We start from the raw sequence: 12,960 nt of genomic DNA on the forward strand, positions 1-12,960 counted from the left end.
TAATGTAAAATTTGTGCTTAAAGTCTCACAATAAATCAATATTAGCTTAACTGCACAATATGATGCTGAGTAGGTGTCTTAAGGTTCGCCTGGATCCAATCCCACGGATGCTTACAGCCCACAGCTCCTGTGTCTCACCTTACAGTCCCCTGACGCTCTGGGCTTTTAAATCGGCCGTTTTGGCGCCTGCATTGCAGCATAGAGTACCTGATTGTGCACAGCTGGCAACCACACCCCCCCCCTTCCCCATTAGGCCGGGAGCGTGCCCGGCGCGCGTGAACGCGCCCGCGCGCGTGCACGAGGACCGCGGGATCCGGGGGGGGGAGGAGAACCAAAAAGGAGTGACATGGGACCCCCTGATCTGCGTGGGACCCCTTTTTTTACCTTTATTGTGGCAGGGACTGCAAGGAGACGTGAGTAGCTGGGAGAACCAGGCATTTCACTGAGCGTGTTTGTATTGAAAGGCATGTAAGTATGCATCAGGCTGCTCTTACTCCCTCAAGTGGTGGAAACCAGGTAAGACATACAACTACTCACAATGAAGAAATCCATTCATATATTAAATATATAGGATGACTTCCCATACCTGTTCCCCGCCGCAGGAATTGCTGTGTTCAGACCAATTCCAGCCTTCACCCATCACGGCGGGTATTGTTAGCCAACCTTCAGGCGTATCTGGGGTTCTTACGAAAAGATCCTCCTACCTGGGCCTTGTAAAAAACTCTGCCAGAAACTTACGGGCGCCCTGAGTCAACAGTACCCCAAGTCTGGTTGTCCCAGAGTCCAGTCTTCCAATGGAGAGGACTTACAGGCAAAACCTCGTGTCTTCGGCAGACGAGGCCCGGGTACCATACCATCTTGGGAGTCAAATATCGGCCCGAGGTATGGATCCGGTTTGTTGTAGCCCTTCGGCCCTCGCCGGGACCCGCATAGAGCTAAGTTTTACGTGACCATCGACCAGACACTGGCGAAAAAACTGAGGTGCCTCCCGGATGGGAGGGGTTATATAGGGGAGGAATTCTCCTTAATTAGGGTCAACCAGTGTCCAATCACCAGAGGTGCCTATATAACCCACTATGTAATGAAGCTCCTGTGTCCCGTGATGTATGATCAAGAAACTGCAATTTTGCATTCCATGCTGTTATTTTGTACACTATATTAACAAAAGTATTGGGACGCCTGCCTTTACACGCACATGAACTTTAATGGCATTCCAGTCTTAGTCCGTAGGGTTCAATATTGAGTTGGCCCACCCTTTGCAGCTATAACAGCTTCAACTCTTCTGAGAAGGCCGTCCACAAGGTTTAGGAGTGTGTCTATGGGAATGTTTGACCATTCTTCCAGAAGTGTATTTGTGAGGTCAGGCACTGATGTTGGGAGAGAAGTCCTAGCTCGTAGTCTCTGCTCTGATTCATCCCAAAGGTGTTTGTTGAGGTCAGGACTCTGTGAAGGCCAGACAAGTTCCTCCACCCCAAACTGCAGTCATGTTGGAACAGGAAGGGACCATCCCCAAACTGTTCCCACAAAGTTGGGAGCATGAAATCGTCCAAAATATCTTGGTATGCTGATGCATTAAGAGTTCCCTTCACTGGAACTAATGCCCTGTACACACAGTTGGAAATTCTGATTGGAAAAGGTCAGATTGGATTATATTGTCGGAAAATTCGATCATGTGTGGGCTCTATCGGACTTTTTCCGTCGGAAGTTCAGACGGAAAAGATTTATGAGCAGGATCTAAAATTTTCAGACAAAAAAATCCGATCAGACTTTTTTTCGATCGTTTGTAGAGCATTCCGAACAGACAAAGTGCCAGGCATGCTCAGATCAAATTACAAGACCAAAGCTATTAACTAGTAGCCTCAACTTAGTCCTTTCATAAAGAAAGGAACGTCATCACATTCCGAATGATCAGATTTTCCGACAACTTTGTCCGACCGTGTGTATGCAACATCAGTTTAGGACAAAATTCGTCCAACAGATTTTGTTGTCGGAATGTCTGACCGTGTGTACAGGGCATCATTGGCCAAGTCAAACCCCTGAAAAACAACCCCACACCATAACCCCCCCCCCCCCTCCACCAAATGATTTGGACCAGTGCACAAAGCAAGGTCCATAAAGACATGGGTGAGTGAGTTTGGGGTGGAGGAACTTGACTGGTCCTGACCTCAACCCGTTACAACACCTTTGGGATGAATTAAAGAGTGGAGACTGCCTCCTCTTCCAAAATCAGTGCCTGACCTCACACATGCGCTTCTGGAATTATGGTCAAACATTCCCATAGACACACTCCTAAACCTTGTGGACGGCCTTCCCAGAAGAGTTGAAGCTGTTATAGCTGCAAAGGGTGGGCCAACTCAATGTTGAACCCTACGGACTAAGACAGGGATGCCATTAAAGTTCATGTGCGTGTAAAAGCAGGTGTCCCAATACTTTTGGTAATATAGAGTATGATGCGTGCAGGTTTTAGTCCCCAAATACTTAACTTTACATTTATAAACATTAAACTTAATTTGCTACACACTGTAGTTGCCCAATAAGAGCATCCAGGTTGGATTGTAAGTCAGAAACACCCTATAGGAAAATAATTTGGCATCATTTGCAAAAAAAAAAATGGTACAATGAATCCAAAACTCTATATCACATAACATCTTACACAAAACACACACATATACACAGAGTCCAAACTATTCAAGTGACCTGTTGCTGCAGCAAAGGTTTTGTTTCAGTTAGGCAGGCTAGGTAAAGCATTTGGGTGCTGATGTAAGGGGAAAGGTACAAACAATGGTCTCACAGAGACACCGAACAATTCTCAATAGCATGGGATAGCTATTCATTCTGATTTTAGCAAAGCCCGAACATATGACCAATGCTGCAGGGTATATAAAGGGCATTTCCCACCAGCTATCTACCAGTGCAGACCAACAGGAGCAAACCGACAAGACAAGCAAAATGGGAAAGGTAAGAGGGATTTAAAAATATTTAAATATCAAATGAATATTTAGCTAATGGTTCAGTCTGTGGATATTGATTGTTAGTAGTGCCATCACCCTGCTTTTATTCTTTTTATTCTTAAAATTGTTTGGGTTTGTAAATATTAAGGTCTGTTTTCTAGGCAGCTTGTCAGATGTCCATTATCTGGCACAGCTGAGGTCGTCATTTATATTATATGGCCAAACATTTGTGAATACTGGACCCTTACACCAATGGGAGATTGTTGGAAATGCCATTTAAAAACCTTGGCCATCAATATGGAATTGCTTCCCCTTCACGCCCTAAAACAGTTGCCAGCTCTTTTGGGAAGGCTTTTAGGATACTTTGGAACATTTTTGTAGGAATGCGGGCCCATTTAGCTAAAAGATTATTTATAAGGTCCAGTACTGATGCAGGTCAAGAATGCTTGGCTTACGATTGGTATTCTAATTCATCCCAAAGATCTTCAATGCGGTTGAGGTCAATGACGAAAGTCTGTGATATATTTGGCTGTAGTGGTTCACATAAAATCAGTCTTTCTCAAACCTTTTACCCCAGAGGAAACCTTAAAATAAATGTCCACATCTCAGGGAAAACCCTGCTAGGATTAGTTCAATGGGGGGTCATATGGAAAAATGCCCTTTACATTGCTGGTCGGTGGGAAGAATTCCCCCCCCTTACAGTGGTGATTAAAATCCCACTCTTAGCCCTTGTACACATGGTAGGAGATTCCGACAACCAAATCCATCGGATTTTGTCCGACAGATTTTGTCCGAAAATGTTGCATACACACGGTAGGACAAAGTTGTCAGGAAAATCCGACATGATGACGTTATTTTGTTACGATGGGACTAAGTTCACACTAGTAGCCAATAGCTTTGGTGTAGGAATTTGATCTGAGCATGCGTGGCACTTTGTCCGATCGGAATTCTCTACACATGATCGGAGTATGTTCGATTGGAGCATTTTGTTGGAAAATTTTACCGGCAAGTTGGAAAAGTCTGATGCAGACCACACACAGTCGGAATATCCGGCAAAACGGTCCGATCGGACACATTCCGTCGGAATCTCCAACCGCGTGTACAAGGGCTTACAGCTTAAAAATCATTGGTGCAATGCTACCGGCTCTGCCAAGTGGTGATGGACCTGGATCTATGAAGCCACCATCAGGTGGGAGGTCAATAAGCCACAGTTCAAGGAATCGTCAGCAACCTCTAGAGGAACCCTAGGATTCCAATAAACCCTGGTTGAGAATGGCTAAAAATATTGTCCACACTGTTTCATGTAATTCTAAAGCTCAACCATTCTATTGGTCCTGAATTGACCTGATCTTGTTTTATTATTCAACAGATCACTTTCTACGAGGACAAGAACTTCCAGGGTCGCTCTTACGAGTGTAGCTCTGAATGTCCCGACCTGTCCTCATACTTCAGGCGCTGCAACTCCATCCGTGTGGAAAGTGGGAACTGGATCCTGTATGAGCTCCCCAACTACAGAGGACACCAGTACTTCCTCCATAGAGGAGACTATCCTGACTTCCAGCAGTGGATGGGCTACAATGACTCCATTAAGTCTTGTCGTCTGAGCCCCCAGGTAATAATACATTGTGCACTCTTGTTAAGGGCCAAAGCTGTCTATAGCTGTTAGATGATTATGTCCTATTGTAATCAGTGTCATTTTTATGAGATTAAATGCCCACCACTCCAATAAATACAGGTGATCTTTGATTGTACAGATAAGAAAACCTATTTTAAGCTTTACTTGTCCTGCCAGTATACAGTGCCCCAATGGGGTTGTTCTTCTCCTCTCTCCTATCACCCTGCTCTGTAGGGCTAAACAAAGATCCTCAACTCAGCTAAGGATTTTAATTTTATTTTAAAAATTTGCAAAAATTGATAGAGCACAGTTGTATTAAGCATGGCCAAGTAACCTTCTGTGATGGATCTCGGATACCCCGTATGGGACCAGCCCTTAACCCCTCAATCGCGAGACAAGCCACACAGGTGTTGAGGGTTAAACATGCAGAGCATAAAAACACTTTATTGAGTACCAAACATACACTTTTAAACACAGTTAGGGACACTCCACTTAGCCTTGTCATAGAGGGGGTAGGGGTCAAGGAAGAACCAATGGAAAATCAACACTTGTATATTCAAACAACTACAGTTGAAACACAGAAAGGGGTTATGATAAGCAGATCTGGTCTCCAGACCATTGTCTATCTACCATGACCCAACACAATTAAACACAGTAACATGGGGGGGGATCAGACAAATGCAGCCTCAAAGCAGGTGCTGTATCATTAGCTAACCCATAGTTCTTTAGATCCCTTGTCATGTGCTAATTGTTTATCTTTAAAAAAAAAAAAAAGGATATAAACTGTTATATATATACTGTGTAGGATTAAAAGAAAGTTCTATTGATCCCAAATCATTAATGTTTCATTGTAACATGTGGGGGAATATTGAATATTTCTACACTTTATCCAAACCTGAAAAAAATCTTTGGGTGCATTTTTATTGCAAATGATAGCAGTAATGTGACCAGTTGGCGTTTTTAATAGTGCTGTATATGTTATTGTGGTGTATTTTAACAGCACGAAGGTTCCTTCAGCATCAGGATTTATGAGAGAGAAGACTTCAGAGGTCAGATGATGGAGTTCACCGAGGATTGTCCTCATGTCAATGAGAGATTCCGCTACAATGACATCCACTCTGTTCATGTCCAAGACGGCTACTGGATGTTCTACGAGGAGCCCAACTACAAGGGACGTCAGTATTACCTGAGACCTGGAGAGTACAGGAGATACAGCGACTGGGGAGCCACAAGCCCCAGAATTGGGTCCTTCAGACGTCTCCATCATTCCTATTAAATGCTTAAAAACATTTTACGTTTTCTGCTTCACAATAAACTTGATAAATAAAATTTTTCTGTTTGTCTTTCATTTATGCAATGTCAATTTTCAATGAGAATTTGTAAAGTGCAGCAACCTATACAACCAGTCAAAAGACACTCTTAGATAGAGACAAAATCATCTATATGAGAATATATTGTACATTGGATGAAAGTCGCACTCCATCATAAACCAAATCATATCACTTATTCATTTATTCCATGCAGAATAAGTTGCTTGCTTATATATATACTGGAGAAGATTTACTAAAATCAGATGATGGAGTTCACTGAGGACTGTCCTCATGTCTATGAGAGATTTTGCTACCGTGACTTATATACTTGCCATGTCCATGATGGCTACTGGATGTTCTATGAGGAGCCCAGTATTACCTGAGACCTGTAGAGTACAGGAGATATACCAACTGGGGAGCCACAAGCCTCAGTATTGGGTCCTTCAAATGTCTTCATCATTTTCATTAAAATTACAAAATATATAGTTCTTCTACAATAAACTTGATTAAAAAAAAACAAAAAAAAAAAACAACTCACACAACCATCTGTACACACATTTATTATAATAAATGAAAAGAAAAAAATAAATAATATATTGTGTTGGGCAGAAAATACCTCATGTCTTTTTAATTACTGAATGTTTTTCTCACATATGCTCAAGTTTGTGCTTCCTTAGATATATGTAGCACACCTCTGACACCCTATCTAACACCCCAAAGGCAGAATAGCACCTCCAGAGGTCGGGGCTGGGGTATCATTCTCTCCAGGGGTTAGTCCATGGCTAAAATTGGGGCAGAGAAGGATATTGGGTGCATGTTTATCTATGTAGAGTTTTATTGCAGAACGGTTAAGGAGGCGAGGGTTAGCCCTTTTACACGAATATGAATAACACAAAAACGTTTCTTTCACTCGTGGTTGGTGTTTGGCTGAAGCCATTTATTATCAATCAGCCGTGTTTAATCTTTTTAGATCATAATGGCAACAGAAACTACCCAAATGACCCTGATCAAAAGTTTACATACCCCAGTTCTTAATACCGTGTATTGTCCCCTTTAACATCAATGGCAGCTTGAAGTATTTTTGTGGTATTTGTGGATGAGGCTCTTTATCTTCTCAGATGGTAAAGCTGCCCATTCCTTTTGGCACAAAGCCTCCAGTTCCTGTAAATTCTTGGGCTGTCTTCCATGAACGTTTGAGATCTCCCCAGAGGGGCTCAATGATATTGAGGTCAGGAGACTGAGATGGCCACTCCAGAACCTTCACTTTATTCTGCTGTAGCCAATGACAGGTCAACTTGGCCTTGTGTTTTGGGTCATTGTCATGTTGGAATGTCCACATCCATGCGCAGCTTCCTGGCTGATGAATGCAAATGTTCCTCCGGTATTTTTTGATATCATGCCATAAATTTTGACAACATTTCCTGTGCCTTTGTAGCTTACATATCCCCAAAACATCAGCGATCCACCTCCGTGTTTCACAGTAGGAATGGTGGACCTTTCATCATAGGCCTTGTTGACTCCTCTCCAAATTTAGAGTTTCTGGTTGTGGCCAAAAAGCTAAATTTTGGTCTCATCACTCCAAGTGATTTTGTGCCAGAAGGTTTGAGGCTTGTGCAGTTTGGCGTATTGTAAGCGGGATACTTTGTGGCATTTGCGTAGTAATTTCTTTCTTCTGGTGACTCGACCATGCAGCCCATATTTCTTCAAGCGCCTCCTTATTGTGCATCTTAAAACAGACACACCACTTGTTTTCAGAGAGTCCTGTATTTCACCTGAAGTGATTTGTGGGCTTTTCTTTGCATCCTAAACAATTTTCCAGGCAGTTGTGGCTGAACTATCAGTTGGTCCACCTGACCGTGTGTCATGGTCGTTCCCGGAATCCAGTGACTCGTGGAAGGCCTGCCCACGTTATCTCTTCGTTCAGAGCCAATAGGTACCCATGGGCGCGCATTGGCGCGAACAAACACACACGGGTGCGTATAGGTACGAGCGGGCGCACGCGGGTGCGCGATGTGGCGAACGAGTGCACGCGGGTGCGCGAGGGCACGAACGGGCGCACGCGGGTGCGCGGGGTCACGAACGGCTGCACGGTTTTGCACGGGCACGCACAAACACGCCGTGCGACCGTTCTTGGCGCCCAAAGGGCTATTTAAGGAACCTGTTACAGTCTCCCAGTGCTGTCCAGTCTACAGCGTTCCTGTGATTTACCTCTGCTAACCTGATTGTTCCTGCTCTGATCTACCCGGCCTGTTCCTGACTACTCCTGCTTGCTTCCAGCCTTGACCCTCGGACTGTCTGACCACGCTTCTGCCTTCTCCTTTGTACCTCTGCTGCCTGCCCGTTGACGACCTGGCCTGTGTTTGACCCTGCTGTTGCCAGTTGATCCAGTCTGCCATCTGTGACCGCTGCTGCCTGTTGCCTGCCTGCCAGCCGCTCCAGTCAGCCATCTGTGTCCACTGCTGCTTGCTGCCTGCCTGCCAGCCGCTCCAGTACTATCACCTGTACCCGCTGCCAGCCGCTGACTGCTCACCAGCTGTTCCAGAACCACCAGCCTGCATCCTCCTCTGGCTGACGCCAGCTCCAGGGCCAAACCTACCATCATCTGCTTGGCACTTGTGCCCTCTGACCTCTAGAGTCCCTGTTCCCACTCTCAGGGGATCTCGAGCCAGAGGCTTACGAGAGGCCGCTCCCTGCACTCCGGGCTCCTTCCACCAGGTACGTGACACCGTGGTTTGGTTTCAACAGAACCCCTCATTTTCCACTTCTTGATAAGAGTTTGAACACTGCTGATTGGCATGCTCAATTCCTTGGATGTCTTTTTATATCCCTTTCCTGTTTTATACAGTTCACCTACCTTTTTTTCGCAGATCCTTTGACAATTCTTTTGCTTTCCCCGTGACTCAGAATCCAGAAAGTCAGTGCAGCACTGGATGAAAGATGCAAGGGTCTGTCAGGAGTCCTGAAACTCATTGACCTTCTATCCACACACTAATTACAAGCAAACAGATCACAGATGAGGATGGTTATCTTTAATAGCCATTCAAACCCTTTTGTGTCAATTTGTCTGCATGTTATTAGGCCAAAATCACCAGGGTATGTAAACTTTTTATTAGGGTCATTTGGGTAGTTTCTGTTGTGATTATGATCTAAAAAGGATAAACACAGCTGATTGATAATAAATGGCTTCAGCCAAACACTAACCATGAGTGAAAGAAATGTTTTTGAGTTATCATTCATATTCTCCGAAAAATGGCCAAGAAATCATAAATTCTGCCAGGATGTGTAAACTTATGAGCACAACTGTATATACGTGATCCTGCATGGTTGTGGCCGCCTTGTAGCAGTAAAGCTGCTATGGTGAGGTTGGCAAGTGGATAATGCATATTTCATTGATCTGACTGTGATTTATAACTCTTTCATGACTACGGTAAGCCAATTTCTGACATTTGATGTTAACAAGTTAAAAATTATTTACAACCTCCAAACATTATGTATATTTTTTTTAGCACAGACTCTAGAGAATAAAATGGCGATTGTTGCAATATTTTATGCCACACGGTATCTGTGCATTAAATGCAACTTTTTGGGGAAAAAGACACTTTCATGAATTAAAAAAAGAAAATGAAACAGTAAAGTTAGCCCAATTTTTGTACAATATGAAAGATGATGTTACGCCGAGTAAATAGATACCAAACATGTCACACTTTAAAATTGCGCACACTCGTGGAATGGCGACTGTGACAGAGGCTTTTGGAGAGGACTGAATCCTGGCCTCTTGATTCTTCTTATGGGCCCTGGATTTTAAGGGAACAATACTCTTTGTGAGATGAATGAGTAATACAGTCGGATCTGTACTAATCTGACTCAATCTTATATATATGTATATATTGTATATTGTCTCATTTTGTTGTAGACTCTTTTCTGTAATCGTTTGGGGTGTGGCTGTATTCCAATGTTCTATTGTGTCTGTCTGCCTTGGATATTATGGGATGTTTATCTCTATGGAGGGAAGGGGGATTCCTCCAATGGCCCCCCTGCTGATAAGACTGTTTACTGATGAGAAGTTGAACACACCTGACCTGTGTGTCTATTGTCATTGGACAGTTTACCCCGCCCTGTTTTCCAAGGGTGAGGGAAAGAGTCTCTGAGTTATTTTATCTGTTGTGTCAATGTGTGATAATAAATTAGTTTTGCCATTCTACACTGGTGTTGTCTGATTTCCTGCTTGGCCCTCAACACAGAGCCTTGTCTCGTACTTGGGGGAGAATTATTCGTATGGGTTTCTTGTTTGGCTGATTGGAGTGTTCGGTAGCTGCCTTTGTGTTCGGGTCTGGAATGTCCTAAACAACTTTAACCCCTTTCCTACTCGGGGTGTCGTTACATCGACAAACCACGGTACCTAAAAATCTCCATAGGCGACATTTAAAAAAAAATAACGGTAACCAGGTTAGAGTTAGAGAGGAGGTCTAGTGCTAGAATTATTACTCTCACTCTGACGACTGCGGCAATAGCTCACATGTGTGATTTGAACACCGTTTACAAATGCAGACACGACTTCCGTATGCGGTTTCTTTGCTGCGTGAGCTCGCGGGGACGGGGTGTTATGTTTTTTATTGAATTTTTTTTTTACATTGTGTTTTAAAAAAAGAAATTTTGATCACTTTTATTGCTGTCACAAGGAATGTAAACATCCCTTGTGATGTAAAAAGGTGGTGACAGGTACTCTACCAGTGGGACGGGAGGCCCGATAAGAGCTGCAGAAGGTGGCCGGAGGGGGGGGGGGGGTGCCCTCCGGGATAACAACCGAGTGGCTTTTAGCTGCATTGGTTGTTATCCCTGGAAAGCCGATCACCCGCTCTAAAAAACAGTACCGGGATGATGCCTGCAGCTGTGGGCATCATCCTGGTATAACCCCCTTTGACCCGAGGCCGCATATCTGCTTACGCTCGGCGGGAAGGGGATAAAATAAGGATACAATATGATTGGCTACTATAGGCACTGTACACATCATTACTGCCTTGTTAAGTAAATATTTTAATGTAATATTAAATATAGCATTACAAAAATTAAAACCAATGATTAACACTTTGGGCGGCACAGTGGTGTAGTGGTTACCACTCTCACCTAGCAGTAAAAAGGGTCACTGGTTCAAATCTCAACCACGACACTACCCGCCTGGAGTTTGCATGTTCTCCCTGTGCCTGCGTGGGTTTCCTCTGGGTACTCCGGTTTCCTCCCGCACTCCAAAGACATGCAGGTAGGTTAATTGGCTTCTGTCCAAAATTGGCCCTAGTATATGATTGGGGACCTTGGATTGTGGGCTCCTTGAGAGTAGGGACTGATGTGAGTGTGCAATGGATAGGGACAATTGTAGGCACTCACTCAGGTTGAACTGGATGGACTGGTGTCTTTATTCAACCTTACTATCTATGTAACTTTCACTGATTTAGGATGCAGAGAGACTTACAGTGGAGCACAGCACTGGACAGGGGAGCGGGAGCTGCCAAATTTATCTTTTTCTATTAACAAGCTGGTGATTGGTTGCTAGGCGGTCTAAACAACTAATCACCAGCTTGTTAATAGGAAAGGTAAACTTTTTGCAGCTCCCACCCAAAACTCCTTTCCCGTCCTATCCCTACCTCCCGCTGTATGCCAGGTCCTGCTAAGAAAATGACAATGGCTGTGGCTGGGAGGAGAATCGGCTCCAGTTCAACCACGCCTACCGGCGATGCCTGCCCCCCCCCCCCTCCAATGCGGCGACACACTCGGCCTCAGCCTATTTTCACTCGCTTAATGCAAAATTTTGAGTGCTGTTATAAATAAATAAAAACATTATGCCTACTTTTGCACTAGTTTCAGTATAACCATTGGATCTTGGTTGCATTAGAAACTGCAATTTTGCATTCCATGCTGTTATTTTGTACACTATATTAACAAAAGTATTGGGACGCCTGCCTTTACAGGCACATGAACTTTAATGGCATCCCAGTCTTAGTCTGTAGGGTTCAATATTGAGTTAGCCCACCCTTTGCAGCTATAACAGCTTCAACTCTTCTGAGAAGGCCGTCCACAAGGTTTAGGAGTGTGTCTATGGGAATGTTTGACCATTCTTCCAGAAGAGCATTTGTGAGGTCAGACACTGATGTTGGGAGAGAAGTCCTAGCTCGTAGTCTCCATTCTAATTCATCCCAAAGGTGTTCGTTGAGGTCAGGACTCTGTGAAGGCCAGTCAAGTTCCTCCGCCCCAAACTGCAGTCATGTTGGTACAGGAAGGGACCATCCCCAAACTGTTCCCACAAAGTTGGGAGCATAAAATTGTCCAAAATATCTTGGTATGCTGACGCATCAAGAGTTCCCTTCACTGGAACTAATGCCCTGTACACACGGTCGGAAATTCTGACTGAAAGGGTCCGATCGGATTATATTTTCGGAAATTCCGATCATGTGTGTGCTCTATCGGACTTTTTCCGTTGGAAGTTCAGATGGAAAAAATTTGAGAGCAGGATCTCAAATTTTCAGACAAAAAAATCTGATCAGATTTTTTTTCGATCGTTTGTAGAGAATTCCGAACGGACAAAGTGCCACGCATGCTCAGATCAAATTCCGAGACCAAAGCTATTGACTAGTAGCCTCAACTTAGTCCCGTTGTAAGGATGGAACGTCATCACGTTCTGAATGATCGGATTTTCCGGCAACTTTGTCCAACCATGTGTATGCAACATCAGTTTAGGACAAAATCCATCTGAAAAAATCCAACGGATTTTGTTGTCGGAATGTCCGACCGTGTGTACAGGGCATAACTGGCCAAGTCTAACCCCTGAAAAACAACCCCACACCATAATTCCCCCCCCCCCCCCTGCCTCCACCAAGTGATTTAGACCAGTGCACAAAGCAAGGTCCATAAAGACATGGATGAGTGAGTTTGGGGTGGAGGAACTTGACCTGACCTCAACCTGTTAGAACACCTTTGGGATGAATTACAGCGGAGACTGCCTCCTCTTCTAAAATCAGTGCCTGACCTCACAAATGTGCTTCTGGAAGAATGGTCAAACATTCCCATAGACACACTCCTAAACCTTGTGGAC

The 12,960-nt window shown here is 44.2% G+C and overlaps 1 protein-coding gene across 1 annotated transcript; it reads left to right on the forward strand.

Annotated features, from left to right (window-relative positions):
• The first annotated feature begins 2,857 nt into the window (after positions 1 to 2,857).
• LOC143975667 (gamma-crystallin-3-like) lies at positions 2,858 to 5,895 on the forward strand. The gene is made up of 3 exons (XM_077478162.1): positions 2,858 to 2,958; positions 4,321 to 4,563; positions 5,567 to 5,895. The coding sequence occupies exons 1-3, from the start codon at positions 2,860 to 2,862 to the stop codon at positions 5,840 to 5,842; spliced, it is 618 nt and encodes a 205-aa protein (XP_077334288.1). The 5' UTR covers positions 2,858 to 2,859; the 3' UTR covers positions 5,843 to 5,895.
• The last annotated feature ends 7,065 nt before the right edge of the window (positions 5,896 to 12,960 follow it).

This window comes from Lithobates pipiens, unplaced genomic scaffold (assembly GCF_037356315.1).
Source record: "Lithobates pipiens isolate NorthernLeopardFrog02 unplaced genomic scaffold, aLitPip1_a1.2 Scaffold_13, whole genome shotgun sequence".
Classification (NCBI taxonomy): domain Eukaryota; kingdom Metazoa; phylum Chordata; class Amphibia; order Anura; family Ranidae; genus Lithobates; species Lithobates pipiens.

What these genes read in the sequence shown, in the direction of transcription:
- LOC143975667 (XM_077478162.1), top strand. Translation starts at nt 2,860, where the DNA reads ATGACCAATGCTGCAGGGTATATAAAGGGCATTTCCCACCAGCTATCT. An exon ending in AGACAAGCAAAATGGGAAAG is followed by an intron (nt 2,959 to 4,320) that starts GTAAGAGGGATT and finishes ATTATTCAACAG; the next exon opens with ATCACTTTCTACGAGGACAA. An exon ending in CTTGTCGTCTGAGCCCCCAG is followed by an intron (nt 4,564 to 5,566) that starts GTAATAATACAT and finishes GTATTTTAACAG; the next exon opens with CACGAAGGTTCCTTCAGCAT.